The sequence below is a fragment of the Lontra canadensis genome, unplaced genomic scaffold (genome assembly GCF_010015895.1).
Source record: "Lontra canadensis isolate GAN:19392208 unplaced genomic scaffold, GSC_riverotter_1.0 scaffold18, whole genome shotgun sequence".
In the NCBI taxonomy this organism is placed as follows: domain Eukaryota; kingdom Metazoa; phylum Chordata; class Mammalia; order Carnivora; family Mustelidae; genus Lontra; species Lontra canadensis.
The window spans coordinates 23,265,089-23,280,465 of NW_022631012.1; the positions used below are offsets into that span (position 1 = coordinate 23,265,089).

Sequence of the window (15,377 nt, forward strand, 5' to 3'; positions counted from 1 at the left end):
GGAGCAGCCGTCGCCCGGGAGCTGACTGGGTTCCGAGCCGGCCGCCGGGACTGAGGCGGCGGGTGAGTGAGCACGAGAGGCCGTGGGGGCTGTGCTGCTGTCCGCGGCGGTAAGGCGCTGTTGGGCCGGGGAGGCTGGAGGGGGGAAGGTGGACTGCGGCTTCGTCGGCGGCTCCCGGTCGGCGGGTGCGGACCAAATGGCCTCCGAGGCTTGTCCCCAAGACCTCGTCGCTCGCCGTGGTCCTGTGGGAGGGGCGGCTCCGAGAAGGAAGGGGCGAGTCGGGGAGGCGTGCGTGGGGAGCCGCCGCGGCTGTAGCGGAGCTTCCGCGGGCGGAGCGCTCCAGCCGTCGGTAGGCGCTGCCGCGGCTTTCCGGCGGGCGAGGAAGTCCCCAGGAGGGCCGTCGCCGCCCTCGAGACACCGGCGTGGGCAGAGCCGAGCGGCTCCTCACAGTCGGAAGCCCTGAAGGAGCGCGGCGGACGTCCGGGAAGGCTTTCTGCCCTGGGGTGGGGCGCACCCCCGGCTCTGCCTCCCGGCTCAGACGAAAATGTTCAGCCTCTCTGGAGCTTTGGTGTTTTCTTTGCGGCCGTGGAAGGTGGGCAGAGTGTGCTGCGGCTCCTCTGAGTACGGCCTGCAGCTTGGGAAGATGGGGGACGCGGTGAAACGCGCCTTTAGATCCGCAGAAGCGCGGACGCGCGGCACCTCGAGCCCCCGGCGCGTCGCCGGCGTGTCCCGCTGCCCTCGCGGAGCCGTGACGCTCCGTGGGCTTTTGCAGAGCGAGGGCGGCCTCTCGTTCCGGAAACGCTTGTTGGATGGCGTTGTGAGAAAGTCCTCCTTCGGTGCCAGCTCGTGGGAGAAAGCGGTCGTGGGCTTCTCTGACCTGCTCCGGGCGCGCTGCACCTCCCGCCCTGCAGCCTCGCGGGCGGGCGTCCCCGGGGACGGTGGACGATCTTCAGGGCCGCTGTGTTTCCTTCGAGGGAGGCTGAGAACCTTTAGAAGAGAAGCTTTAGAAAAAATCAAAGAACTAAAATTTTAGGGGAGTTGAGTTAAAGGAGGAAAGACTCATTGTTTTAACTTCCCTGTATCGTGAGACTGAGAAACCAACCTTAGCCCTTGACCACGTAGGTTTCTCACCTCCGTGAGTTCTCCCAGGGTCAGTATTTAAAAAGCAGTGATTTGATCCTGACCGCTCTTTGGAAACAACGTTACATTAGGTACAGGAGTCTGGCTACTCAGAATATGACTGGCTGGATCCACTTTGCCTGTTTTTGTCTTTAATTCAGTTATAATTAACAAACTGTTATATTAGTATCGGGTGTGCGATATAATGATTGAACAACTCTGTACGTTTCTCAGTGCTCATCAAGATAAACGTAGTCTCAATCCCCGTTATTTATTTCACCCATCCCCTCTCACCAACCTCCCCTCTGGCAACCACCCCCAGTTCTCTGTATTTAAGAGCGGGTTTTTTTGGTCTTTTTGTTTGTTTTGATTCTTAAATTCCATATATAAGTGAAATATATGGTATTTTTCTTTCTATTACTTATCTCACTTAGCCTTATATCCTCTAGGTCCATCCATGTTGTTGCACATGACAAGTTTTAATTCCTTTTTATGGCTAAATAATGCTCTATTATAGAGAAACTAGAAACTAGAGAAGAATGATCCCAGTGACACTTACTTTATCATGCCAGAATGAAGACTGTTTAGGTTTCCAGTTATATCATTGTTGATTCATTTCATTGCTTTCCTGCAGAGCAAACATGAATGTTGGAGTTGCCCACAGTGAGGTGAATCCAAATACCCGTGTAATGAACAGCCGGGGTATGTGGCTGACATACGCGTTAGGAGTTGGCTTGCTTCATATTGTCCTACTCAGTATTCCCTTCTTCAGTGTTCCTGTTGCTTGGACCTTAACAAATGTTATACATAATCTGGTAAGAATTTCACTTTATACAAAGCACCTAAAAACCTAAGGTTTAGTATTTGTCAGGGACTGAGGGAAGAAGAAAAAGGGAGTTGCTGTTTAATGGGTATAGTTTCAATTTTGTAAGATGAAAGGAGTTCTAGAGATGGATGGTGGTGATGGTTGCATATCAGTGTGAATGCACTTAATACCACTGAACTGTACACTTAGAAGTGATTACGATGCTACATTTTATGTTATGTGTATTTAAACAATTTTTTAAAAAGTTTAAAGCTTTATGCTATAAAGAAGAAAAACACATGACTTAGTTTAATAGTTTTATTGAGATTTAATCATAATTATATAGTATAGAATATAAAATTTGCTGACTTAGAAGTGTACAGTTCAGTGATTTTTTTTTTAATATATGTGACAATTTTGAAGAATTCTAACCTGGAATAGAATTATATTTTTTTCTATAATACTTTATATTTAAACATTGGGCCCTTTTTCTAAGTAAGACCTTTTTTTTCTTCCTTATGGTTTTATGGAATCTAGAAAATAGTAGGTCATTTTAGCAAAAATTACAAGACACTAATTCAGGCTGTTATATTGACTAACAAGAATGCTTCAGAAGTAATTATGGTTTTTGATTATCTGGAGACTAATAACCATCTTTGATTTCAATCCTTGTTAAACTTCAATCCTTTCTAAACTGTATACATATACTCTCCTTCAGTATAGAAATTTTGAGCTTAGGTATATCTTAAGTAATTGAGGATCTTATGGTGCCTTAGCTTTTTCATGTTGACTGTGGTTCTTCTGTATTATAGGATAGCTCTGCACAGTATCCCACAAAGGTTCAGTTGATTCTACTGACCAGATTTTGCAGCCCTGGAAATTGTTTAAAAAAATTTTTAAAAACCTGATAGTGACCTCTCTTATCTTTAACAGTCTAAGAAGGCAGAATGAAACAGGAGAAATCCATTAGTTGAGACTTATAATTGACTCCAGATTAATTATATTTTTAAAGATATCCAGAAAATGAAGAACATGGAATATTAAGGCAGAAAAATATAGGAGAAATAGTTCTTTTTTAAATTAATATTATTTAGTTCCTATCTTCTGAAGGGTATTTGAATTTGATTGGAGGAGAACAAGGATAATGTGGTGATAAAAATAAATAAATGTCATTTAGTCCATTTTATGTGATGGACTTTGGTAGGACTATTTTTAAGTAGTGACTTCTCTGAAATATTTTACAGGAGTTATATCCCTTACTAGAATTCCTTTTCTTTGGCTTTCATGGGATCACTTTTTCCTAGATACATTTCTCATTTTCCTTTTCTCTTTCTTGTAAATTCTTCCTTCTGTTTTCCCCTCCTAAATATTTCTGCCTCCAAGGTTCAGTTCTTCATCTCTTTTTATTCTGTGTATTCTATCAAGATTACTTCATCTATATTGCCAGATCACCTTGTACCTTAAGCCAAACAATTATAAATTGAACTCATTCCTGGTCTCTCCCTTACCACTCACAACCTGTTCCTCTGGCTTTGTTCCTGATCTAATCTAAAGGCACCACTGTCTGTCCGGTAAGTCAAGCCAGATAGCTGAATGTCAAAGGTAAAGTGATTCATGTAAAGAATTATCCAAATTGAGACTGTTTTAAGAGTAAAAGGGAGCGCTAGTAAAAACTATTCCAAGAAAATAGGTGTAAATCAGGACCATTCATGCTATCTAAGATACGTGGTCACTCTGTTTTAGATTAACTCCTTTTCCTCTGCATTCCATATCCATTTAGTCAGAGCCCTGTTTTACTGCTCTACTGTCTCAATTTGATCCCCATTGGCATTGCTATAATTTGTGCCCTTATGTTTTTCTCAGGTGGATTACTCCAGTAGATTAAATGGTTTCCTTGATGTTCCTCTACCATCCTCCATTCCAACTTGGCAGAGAGTTATTTTAAATGCATTTAAAATGCATATATGCTCAAGTCATGCTCTGAGTCCCTCTATGAATCCTTATTATATTCATAGTAAAATAAGTTCCTTATGTGGCATACAAGACCAGTTGATAACAGTACAGAGTCAAGAAAAGGACTCAACCTTATCTCAGTGCATCTCCAAACATGAGTATTGCTCTAACAATAATGAAAATTATCACCTTTTGTTTTGGCTTAGGCTCTTTTCCCACTATTTTAATACCCTCCCTCCACCCTCCTCTGCTGAGCAGATTCCTACTTGTCCAGGAAAACTACTCGAATATCTCCTTCTCCAGGAAGCTACAGAACTCTCATGCTGCATTCTTTTAAGTGTATTTATCATAGTTTTATAATTAGGAATCTATCTCCTTATTTCCCATATCCTAAAGACCTTTGTAACTGCTTGCTGAATTAGTCTGTGTTCTCATATTATTTTCCCTTCTCCAGTGGCACATGTATTAAATATACTTTAGAAGTCACCCTCTCCCCTTGCCCAGATGTTTTCAAGTTGGTTGACTGAGATTTTGAAACACAGTATATGTCTCTGAACAAAGCATAGGTAATTGACAACTTGTTGGAAAGCAAACTTTTGGCTTATTAGTTCACCACACTAAAAACCTAACTACCAGCCATTGATGTAGCAATTAACATGACTCCAGATTTAAGTTTCCTTTGAAGACAGAGTACATTAAACCAATAAAATATTAAATAGTCCTGAGCCCTTTTAAATGGGAAAATAGACCTACTTGTTATCCGTGGTTAGAAAAAATACTGCCTTTAACTTTCTGAACCATAGAGTAGAAGCCAACAGTGATTGTTTTTATTCATTTTTACAGTGCTGTAGTTCACTTTTAGAGGTATTAATATTTCACAGAATTCTCAGCCTAGCTTTTTAATTGAATGAAAATGTTCTGCATTTTGAGCCAGTAAATATTAACGGCTAACCATGAGCTACATATTTTCTTCCCCAATTTTTTTGATTGGGTATAAATTTTCCATCACTAAATTTTATGGAATAACTATTAAAAATAATGGGATAGAAGATGTATGGTCAGATAAGATTTTATTCTTTTTAACTGAAAAGGATATATAAGACATTCTTTTTTTTTTTTTTAATTTATTTATTTGACAAGCAGAGATCACAAGCAGGTAGAGAGGCAGGCAGGGAGAGAGGAGGAAGCAGGCTCCCCACGGAGCAGAGAGCCTGATGTGGGGCTCTATCCCAGGACCATGGGATCATGACCTGAGCCGAAGGCAGAGGCTTTAACCCACTGAGCCACCCACACACCCCTATATAAAAAATTCTGTTTGAATATTCTAAACACTAGTGATACATGTAATTTGAAGGAAATAATGAGAGGATTGTATTTCTCTTTGATGTTTCTAATACATGCATGGGTTAGAGTAGAGATTCTTAACTTTTTGGGTCCTATACTCCTCAGAATTTAACAGACAATTTCTGTTTAATTGTCTCTTGTAAAGCCCATGTGAGAATGGTTTCCTTGTGCTTACAGAATAAACATTCCTTAGCTTAGTGTCATCTTGGCTTAGTATCTAGTACTTGCTGTATACCAACCTTTGTTCCTGAGGTGTTCAGGCTAATGGGAGAACAAACATGTAAACAATTCTAACAAAATACATTGTGCTAGAAATAAAAGTATTTTTAATAAAATTCTATACAAGCACATAAGCTATTACTAATGAGGGAGGCTTCACTAAGGAGTTGTCGCTTGAGCTGAACCTTCAAGAATGAGATAGTTGACAAGGTAGCATCATAGCTTTTGCCTCAGCAGCAAAGAACCTTTCCCTCTTCCGCATTGGCCATATACTCTGACTGTACCTTTGGTAGTGGTTTCTGCCCTACATTCTAGTTGCTTATGGATGTCTTTTTCTTACCATCTCATAGAAGATTGCATTTTTTTCAAGGCTGTGGACGTTTCTTACTCAGTTTCATATGTGCATACATGTCATGTGTCCTGACCATATAAGCCATTTATTAAATGCTTTTTGACTTAAATCCAATAGAACAAGAGTGTGTTTCTGTATAGCTTAGGTGTTATTGTAGCTAAACAACTTTTGAAATGCCTGATGGAATAACTAGAAAGTAGACTCAGCTTTGAAAAGAATGGCTCTCTTAACCTAGTTAATAATATAAAATTTCAAACCACCAATTTCTCTTTTTTTTCCATATATTTATTAAAAGTTGAAGAAGCAAAAAGGACACCTCATTGTGACTTCTAAGAGGAAAACTGATGATAGTATTTAGGCAAGAATATTCTGTTACTGGTGCCTCAGTGATCCATCCTGCAATGAAGTACTACCAATGATCTAAAGAGAATCATAAAATCAAGGATACAAAATCTAGCATATATTAGTTTTTTTCCTAATGACAAAATTAAATGTTCAAATATATCCCCAGACAGAATGGATTTTAGTAATGCTTTTTACTTTCAAAAAAGCTAACTTTTAGGGCCACCTCTGTGGCTTAGTTGATTAAGTATCTGACTCTTGATTTTGGCTCAGGTCATAATTTTGGCGTCCTGAGATTGAGCCCCGCATCTGGCTTTTCTCCCTCTCCTCTGCCCCACCCTTTAAATCAATAAATAAATCTTTTTAAAAATTAACTTCAAAAGAAACACTATTGGGGCACAGTGGTGATTTTAAAATCAAATTGAGTTGAACATTATATCTATATATATATAGATTATATATATATATATATAATATATATATTATATATAACCATCTTTGTTGTGTTAGAAAAGAACCATTGAGACAAAGACCATTTTCAAAACCATTTTCCCCAATGCAGAAATTTTATTATTTACGAATTTATATGTTTTTATAATTTTGTAAATATCATCAGATTTATTAATATGACCCTAAACATTCCTATACATCAGGGATAAGATACTCCTGTTTCCTGAGTCTGGGTGGCTCAGTTCGTTAAGCTGCTACCTTCTCTGCCACTCCCTTTGCTTGTGCTCTCTGGCTCTGTCTCTCTGTCAAATAAATAAAATCTTAAAAAAAAAAAAAAAAAGAAGAAAGAAAGATAATCCTGTTTCCCAATAGGAAAGGTATTAGAAAACCTAAATGTAATGATGTAAAGTTATCCTGATTGTGTGTGTGTGTGTGTGTATTTTCAGTTTAATAGAAGATGAAAACAGGTTAGTTTCAGTTGATCTTTTATTGGTTTTCACCAAATAATATTTATATGCCTCTGGAAGTTTTATTTTGCTTTGAAGAAACTGGCCACAGCCTTTCACAAATATTATGAAAGCTTAAAATTTGAGCTGTTAAGTTGAGTCACCCATACTGTCATAAGCCCTCTGGAACTACCTTAATGCTTACTGACAATTACATTTTTATATTTGGTATTGATTATATATCCCCTTGCTTGTTTTCCAGGGGATGTATGTATTTTTGCATGCAGTAAAAGGAACACCTTTTGAAACTCCTGACCAGGGTAAAGCAAGGCTCCTAACTCATTGGGAACAACTGGACTATGGAGTACAGTTTACATCTTCACGGAAGTTTTTCACAATTTCTCCAATAATTCTGTAAGTGGTGGAAATTTCTTAGGTATGAAGAAGATTGGGTAAGAGGGAGCTGTCCTTTTAGTAGGTTGAATTTCAATTAGAAACAATATTTGTTGAAACATCTACCAATAAATAGCTATACAGAGCATAAAATACAGGCAAAATTTTTAACAGCTGGTAATGAACTATTTTTACCTCAGTCAGTAATAAACAGAGACAACATAGTGTGCCTATTAGTATGTTTAGACATTCTGGGTTATACAAATCAAATATATCCTAGCTCATAGCCTTAAGTTACTTACAAGAAAGCTAAATACATCATCTTATTCCATATCTCCCTAAACAAGGATTTGGATGATTTATGATGAATTTCATTGACCACCTCCCCCACACCCCGGTCCTGCCCCCAATTTAGATGTTCAAACTCCTTGGGAGAGACTGCTGTATAGTTTATAGACAAGAGAAGTTAGGCTTTCATCATAGAACAGATCTCAGTCGAATCCTGTGTTTATCACTCACCCTGCTTGGTTTGTTCATAAATGAAATTCTAACCACTAGTACATAGCTCAATTTGATGCCATAAGAAATAAATGAGATAATATCTATCTGTAAAGCATTTAACCTTAAGTTACCTCCTTTTACCTGACACTCAGGGCCTTTCACAGAGTGGTTCCTACCTCATTTTCCCTCTATGTGAATATTTTACCCCCATCCACCTCCCATCTGGTAAAGCTTTTCTAGCCAGCATTTCTTGAATACTTCATATGTAGTCCTATTTCTGTGCCTTTGTTCAAATCATTTCTTCTACCCCAAATACCTTCTCCTTTCTTAATTTATCATTCTTTCAAGATTTAGATCCTACCTCCTCAATAAGGTCTTTTCCTTAGCACCCATCCTTAAGTAATAATGGTCTGTTTTGCGCTTTAGTAGTTACTACATATCCCTTACTTATGCCACTTTGTATTATCTGTGATTATAAATGATTTGTTTGTGCAAAGAATTTGTCAGTGCATAGATTGCTTTGAATCCCACACTCAGTGTAGTTGCATACGTATAATGGACATTTTACATATTTCTTAGTCAAACACTGGGTATCTTATAGCTTATATATAGTAATGTAATGCATCCATGATAAAATCAGTGCAGTCTGGAATAACTGGAAAGATTTCTTGGAGGCTTTAGGATTCCTTAAACTAGGATTTTAGATAGATGAGCAGAAAAAGGAAGGCTCTTTCGAATGAGAAGAATAAATTGATCATAAAGTGATAGATTTCTTTTTTCTTACATTGATAGCACTTTGAAGAAATTTTTAAAGTTTTTGTTCCAGCCCCCTATAAATTAACATCAAAAGATAAATGATTTATATGATATAATAAAGATAAGTTCAATAACAGGAATAATAGTTATGCAAACAACCCTAAATTTGGATTTTAGCTCTACTGCTTACTAGCTGCATGACTTTTGGCTATTTCTTTGAAAGCCTCAGTTTCCTCATCTATAAAATGTTGAGGATTGCATTATAATTAATGTAAAAAGCCTGACATTTCTACTGAATTTTCAGTAAGAGCTGTCACAAAATAGTCAACTAAGATGTACCTGTGTACAACATCCATATTTCTAAAAATGTATTTTTGACCCACAGGTATGATTTCAAATATTCTGTGATTAAATTCCTTATATAACTGAAGAAACAACATTAAAGCCATCTGTATAAATTGATACTTTTCAGAGTGCTTTCATATTTTCTTATTTGATCATCATTTGTCAGGTAGGTGGGGCATGCAATGTTATCCCAGATTTTTAGATAAAGAAATAGGCTCAAATGCGTTACCTTATTTCAGTCTTACAGCTAGTTAGAGTCCAGAGCCCAGATAAAATCCTAAACTTCAATATAGGTCTCTTCCCAGTATACCCTTTGGTAACTGGAAATTGGCAAATGGAAATCTGGCATCTTGGAGTTAAATAATTCCCACCTTGGTTTTGCATCCGTTTGGAGGGTTGTCTAAGTTTTTGTAAGAACCAAGTAATTTTCCTATCATTTACACACAAAGTTAGTCTTTATTAAAAGACCTAAAGGGGGACATGTGTTACAGTATGAGAAACCATTCCAAAAAGATAAACTATTTCCAACATATCAGGTTATACATTAAACCCATAATGATTATAGGAAATCAGATATGCTTACTAAATGCAAGTGGTATGCTATTTTGTTCAGTGAAGGGAGTATAAAAACAGTCTTCAGGTATATGAAATGTGGAAGAAAGGGTTTAGACTCAAGGTTGAAGACTATGGCTTATTCTCCAGAAGGATTTTCTGATTATAGTTTGTGAAATAGGTGGAAAATTATAGAATTCCTCAATTTAGATGATTCTGAAAATGATATATGGAGCTCTCTTTGATTTTTTAGTTATACCTGAAAATAGCTGTTCTTTTCTAACCATATTATACAAGATGTTTTTTTCCCCTTATTAGAAATTAATGACAGTACTTAGAGGAAAGGCTACTAGGATACTTTCCTGTATACTCTAATAGTACTAATTAGATGAACAGCCATATCAGAATAGCTTCTTAGTTATGATCAAGTAAAGTATGATATTTTAGTCTTTACATCTTATCTATAGTAGGATACTCTCAGTGGCCAGATGATGTGTCTGCACTCTGATGTACCCTTGGGTAAAGCTAGACAATTCTCACTTGATGGTTTATGGTCCTAAAGGTAGCTTAGTCTTGTTAAATTCTCAGATGTTGAATGTCTTTGAATATGCACATATGTCCAATTCGGCAAAGCAGTTGGAATTTTACAACAGTGTCTATCAGTTTTCCAGTTAAATTGGTTGTCGACCTGTACAGCTACAATATGGAAATGAGAACATCAAAAGAGCGATCAAGTATTTGCTTTCTTTCAAAGATACTGAATTGTACTAATGTACTAACACCCCATTTTTACAACTTTATAGCAGTAGTTTTTAACCTTTTGGTACGTCACAAAACCTTTGAAAATATGATAGATGCTTTGGATCTGGATCTTCTCTTCAGAAACGTACACATAAATACAAAACTGTACCTGAAATTGATTTATACTTTAAAGGATACTAAGTAGCAAACACCTTGTTTTCTTCTAAGATTTATTTATTTATTTTGGAGAGGGAGAGAGAGAAAGAACGTGAGCAGGAGAGGCAGAGGGAGAGAGAATCCCAAGCAGACTCCATGCTGAGCACGGAGCCTATTGCAGGGCTTGCTCTCACCAACACCGAGATCATGACCTGAGCCAAAACTGAATGTCGGACGCTCAACCAACTGTGCTACTCAGGCGCCCCGCAAACACGTTCTTTCAAATGCATTTAACATAATGGCAGAAATGTGAATTGTGCGTATATGCCTCCGTTAAAATCACTTTTTAAATCCCAAATTAATGTAGGCCCCAAAGGTATTTATTGTTTCACTGGCCTTTTTTACCTTTAAATTTTTTACCAATTTTACATGTTACATATGTTTTTAATTTTTATTTCTGCAGATATTTTCTGGCAAGTTTCTATACGAAGTATGATCCAACTCACTTCATCCTAAACACAGCTTCTCTCCTGACTGTGCTAATTCCTAAAATGCCACAGCTTCATGGTGTTCGGATCTTTGGAATTAATAAGTATTGAAATGTTTTGGAATGGAACAAAAATGTTTACAGCTACTGAGTTTTCTGTAAGGAAGGAGTGGTTAGGAAACCACACTGTTTCCATGATAATGTGAAATGAGAAGCATTTACATTGGAGGGCTAGTTGCTGGTTCTTCATATGCTGTTTTGAAGGGCAGATACTTACTAGAAGATGCCTCTGTTTAATGCACGTGGTATCTTTCTAAAGAGAGGCTTTATAGGCAGGCTGGGCAGGCCCAGCGTATAAGTTAAATGGCTGCAAAGTGAGGGTATAGTAGATAAATCCAAGGAAAGAAGAGATTTATAAGATACTAAGAACACCTTAGCTTATAATGAGTGGGCATTATGTTAGGAGAAGAAAATTTCCAATCATTCAGTCAGTTTAAGCAGACATACATGTAAACCAGAATCATCTCTTTACAAGTTTATTACAGATCACTTTTATTACCATATATATTCCTCTTGTGTTACATAAGAGGCTATTTCCCTCTTGTTTTATACAAGCCAATCCCTACTTTATGATTGTACTTTTTTGGTTTTGCTGGCTTGACATTGTATTGAAGGATGAGGTCGTTTTTACATTTATTAAGTTACTGTGAAGGTCCACCTTCATGACTGGTGATAGAAGACAGCCAGGCATCTTAAAAACAGCCTCTGAGTCAGCCTTCTCATTTTGGAGCAGAGTGGGTTTTGTTGCCTTTCCAGGCACGAGGCTGCTAATCCAGTGAAGAAAATAATTTATTTCACACAGTTAAAATATATGATAAGTTAAAGCTCTCTGCTGATTTAGTTGATCAATCTGATTGTTAAAGACCACTGTTGTTGAGGAAAGGAGACAAAATGGACAGCAATTAAGCCGACCTGTGGTCTGGCAGAAACTGCTTCTCTGGCAGTAGCACCAAAGTAAATAATGGAGTCGTCTTTAGCGGGATTGCAGTAAAAAAAAAAAAAAAAAAAAAAAATTTTTCTTACATCCCCTGCTCTCAGCCCCCATATTTTGCCCATTAATGTTTTGCCTTTGAGTACATGAATCTTAGTGTAGATTAACCCAGAGTGGTAACTGTTTCCAAAGCAGCAACCACATTGAATTCTTGTGGCTTAGAGACGCTTCCGATAGCTGGCATTAATTACAAGAAATAACTTATACTGCTTTGAGAAGGACATATGTCAAAAACAAAGTTCTGATATGGGATGAAACTGAAAAGTCCGGTAATATTTGTAAACAAAACTGAGTGAAAAGAGTTATAGACCAAGTGAAAAATCAATTTGTTTCAATAAACTGACTTTTGGGGGGTAATGATCATTATTTTGTATTTCAGAAGTACTGAGTTTAGAAATCAGTTGTGTAATAATGCTTTTGTATGTTTGTCTTTTCCCATGTATTTTTAAACCAGTAATCTATACTTGAATAAAACTTTTCTTTCATGTAAGATTATTGCAGATAATCTCCAAATTCAGTCAGCAATGTCACATTTATTTTTCAAGGTTTTTTTAAGCAACTAAATTTGTAAAATGAAGGTAGTTAAAAATGTTCCTTTGCTTTTCTTCATTTTAAAGGCTTACATTTTTGCACAGACTTCAGAGATAGAAATCTACTTCTGTTAATGCAGGCCTTCTGCTTTTTTCCCCACTTATCACCCACCCTTAAAAGTTTTAAAAATATTTATTCAATAGATACTTAAGGGCCCAGTCTCGTGTAGGTATTGTTTTAGGTGTTGTGACTATGGTTTGCGAGCAAGACAGACAAAATCTTTTCCCTTACAAGCTTACGTTCAAATTTGAGAACAGATAATAAATGAGTCAAAACATACTATTTCATGTAGTGATAAATGACGTGGAAAAATATTAAGCAGGTGAAAGTCAGGAGAGCCTACCTCAGAAAGCCTTCCCTAATGTTCCTAAGGTGATTTTTGGATGAGAAAGGCGTGATAAGCAAGAAGACAAGAGTGGTAACAAATGAGGTCAGAGAAATAGAGTCAGATGATATAGGGCTCTATTGGCCAAAGTAATAAGCAAATTTTCTTCTAAGCTTGATGAAGCCATTGGATAGTTTTACATAGATTAACGGGATCTGATTTTTTTTTTTTTTAAGGGTTACTGGCTAATGTTGAGAATAAAGTGTAAAGCAATAGGAAGCAGGAGGAATAGTTGGAAAACTACTACAGACAAGAGCTAGCTCAGACTAGGAAAATCGCTGATGAAGTGGTGAGAAGTGATCAAATTTGGGATATGCTTTTTGGTCTTAACACCAGGATGAATGGTTGTGTTAAATATGGTAGCTTACCAATTTCATAAGTTTGTATCATTTTATGTAAAAAAAAAAACAAACTTCTTTTAAAAACAAAATCTGTAATGACTGTGACTATTATTTGGAACAAAAGTAATTATTGTGCTGTCATTGTTCCTAATTTCAAATCAGGAAACAATGGCAGTTTCTAAATATACATGAGTTCAGAACTACCACTAATTCTAGGATTCATTGGTGAATTTCCCCAGCAACAGTTATTACTGTGGAGTTCCATGGTGGTTTTCTACTTCCCTATTCCTTCTACATTTATTTATTCAATCATTATATTATTTTGGACTTGCAGATATTTTTGGTTTACAGTTCATTGTCATTACTAATTTGTTGTTCAGATTGTTCTCTGGATTTGGCATTGGAAGTCCCAAGTTCCCAGTGATAATTTCCAAGTTGGCTTCTGTGTCTTTTTGAGCTACCCCCTGCCTCTTTTTCTTAAGCATAGAACTATATTTTCTATGTTTATGGCACTATGATCTATTAAACCATAAAGATCCTAAGAGGCATAACAATATTTCCTTAACTAAATATCTGTACGAATTAGCCTTATGCAGTTATATGATGCTAAAGAGTTGGAAAAGACCTTAGAAGATATATAATTTCAACCCCTTACCTTACCTTGAATTTTCATTAACCATCATGCCTCCATTCAGTTCTATGTTAACGCTAATAAAGGACTTAAACTTAGCTTGCATTTTATAATGGAATTTATAATTTATTTTACATTAAGCCAAAATCTTATCCTTATTCTACGTAACTCTTCATTTAACTTTTAAACTGTTATCAGTAGCACTGAATAAACATTACCAGGGTCTTCACCATTTTTCATGTGATACAGTTTCAGATTTCTCCTACTGTCCTGGTAATTCTGCTCTGAGTTGCAGTTTATTATTACATAGTATTAGAGCTGACTATAAGAGGTGAAAAGATGTGATGTCATTACAATGGTACTTTGTTCTGGATGCTGGTTGTTTGTTTGTTTGTTTTAATATAGTCTCATTTTAGCTATTTTGACAGCCACACACCACTGATTCATGTTGCAGTCACTAAAACCTCAACTCTTCAACATGTAGTGCCTTTAAATGATGGCTCTCCCTTCATATACTTAATAGATTTATTAAGTCAAGTCTAAGATTTCTTTTTCCTGTGGAACCCCATCTTGGTAGATATTAGCCTATTGATTCATATTATCTAGTCAAGTCGAAACTTAATTGTCATGCAGTATATTTCTCCTATATTATATCTCCTTTATTAATATGTCTCCAGTAAATATGACTCCAAAATGCACTCATGTTAATCCTAAAGAAGACAAATGCAGCAGCCCAGTGTAGACCAATGCAGTTTCATAGTGCTTCTAACAAGACAGAGTAATTTTCAAAACAATTACATGTGTATTACATGTGGATATAGGGAATATAAATAGGTTCAGTCCTGGGAAGACAGGTCCAAGTAAAATAATCTAAAAGGAAGTTTGGAGTAGCAGGGAAGGAAGGTAGGTAAGAGAATAGCAATGATAACATTCTCCCTTATTTTGCCTAATGTCAAAAAGAAGAGTTATGAAATATCTTGGGTTTTTATTTTACTCCCTAAATATTTTGCTCCCTAAAAATTATTCAGCAGGTTGTTTGTTATATGGGGTTTAAAATTTTTCATTTTGCTTCAGATGAACACATGAGAATTAGAAACTCAATTTAGAATACTGAATATCTTAGTTGTATAGTACCTGCAAGGCTTTAGCTGTATTAGATAATATTTCTCTTAAATGAGTGTTGAGTTCACAGAAGTTGATTATAGTATTCTTGACACTTTTTCATAATCTCGGATATTTCATAATTAAAACATGGTTTAGTAAAAATATATTTGCATTCTATGTTCGGCCTTATAATTTATTCCATTTCTTGACTCATACAAACCTTTGATAACCAATTAATGATTATGGAAGTGAGTCAATCCATAGCACTAAAGTTCTGTATGATTCTAAGTTTAGCAAATAGGCCAAGTCTAAC

General features: G+C 36.7%; 2 protein-coding genes across 6 annotated transcripts in view; both read left to right on the forward strand.

Moving 5' to 3' along the window:
* Nucleotides 1–15,377, forward strand: part of ORMDL1 (ORMDL sphingolipid biosynthesis regulator 1) — a 20,766-nt gene continuing 5,389 nt past the window's right edge. Inside the window, exons 1-5 of one of the 5 annotated variants that reach the window (XR_004382979.1) lie at nt 1–62; nt 1,754–1,934; nt 7,293–7,444; nt 9,066–9,191; nt 10,938–11,038. Coding sequence is in view for 4 of the 5 variants with exons in the window: in XM_032860248.1 (XP_032716139.1) it covers nt 1,761–1,934; nt 7,293–7,444; nt 10,938–11,073 (462 nt within the window). In the remaining variant the exon portion in view is untranslated. Of the gene's footprint in view, nt 63–1,121; nt 1,151–1,753; nt 1,935–7,292; nt 7,467–9,065; nt 9,192–10,937; nt 11,901–15,377 lie in introns of those variants that run through there. The other 4 variants (XM_032860248.1, XM_032860251.1, XM_032860249.1 and 1 more) reach the window with 4 other exon arrangements.
* Nucleotides 7,331–15,377, forward strand: part of OSGEPL1 (O-sialoglycoprotein endopeptidase like 1) — a 21,997-nt gene continuing 13,950 nt past the window's right edge. Inside the window, exon 1 of the mRNA XM_032860247.1 lies at nt 7,331–7,444. The gene's annotated coding sequence lies outside the window, so the exon portion shown is untranslated. The remainder of the gene's footprint in view (nt 7,445–15,377) is intronic.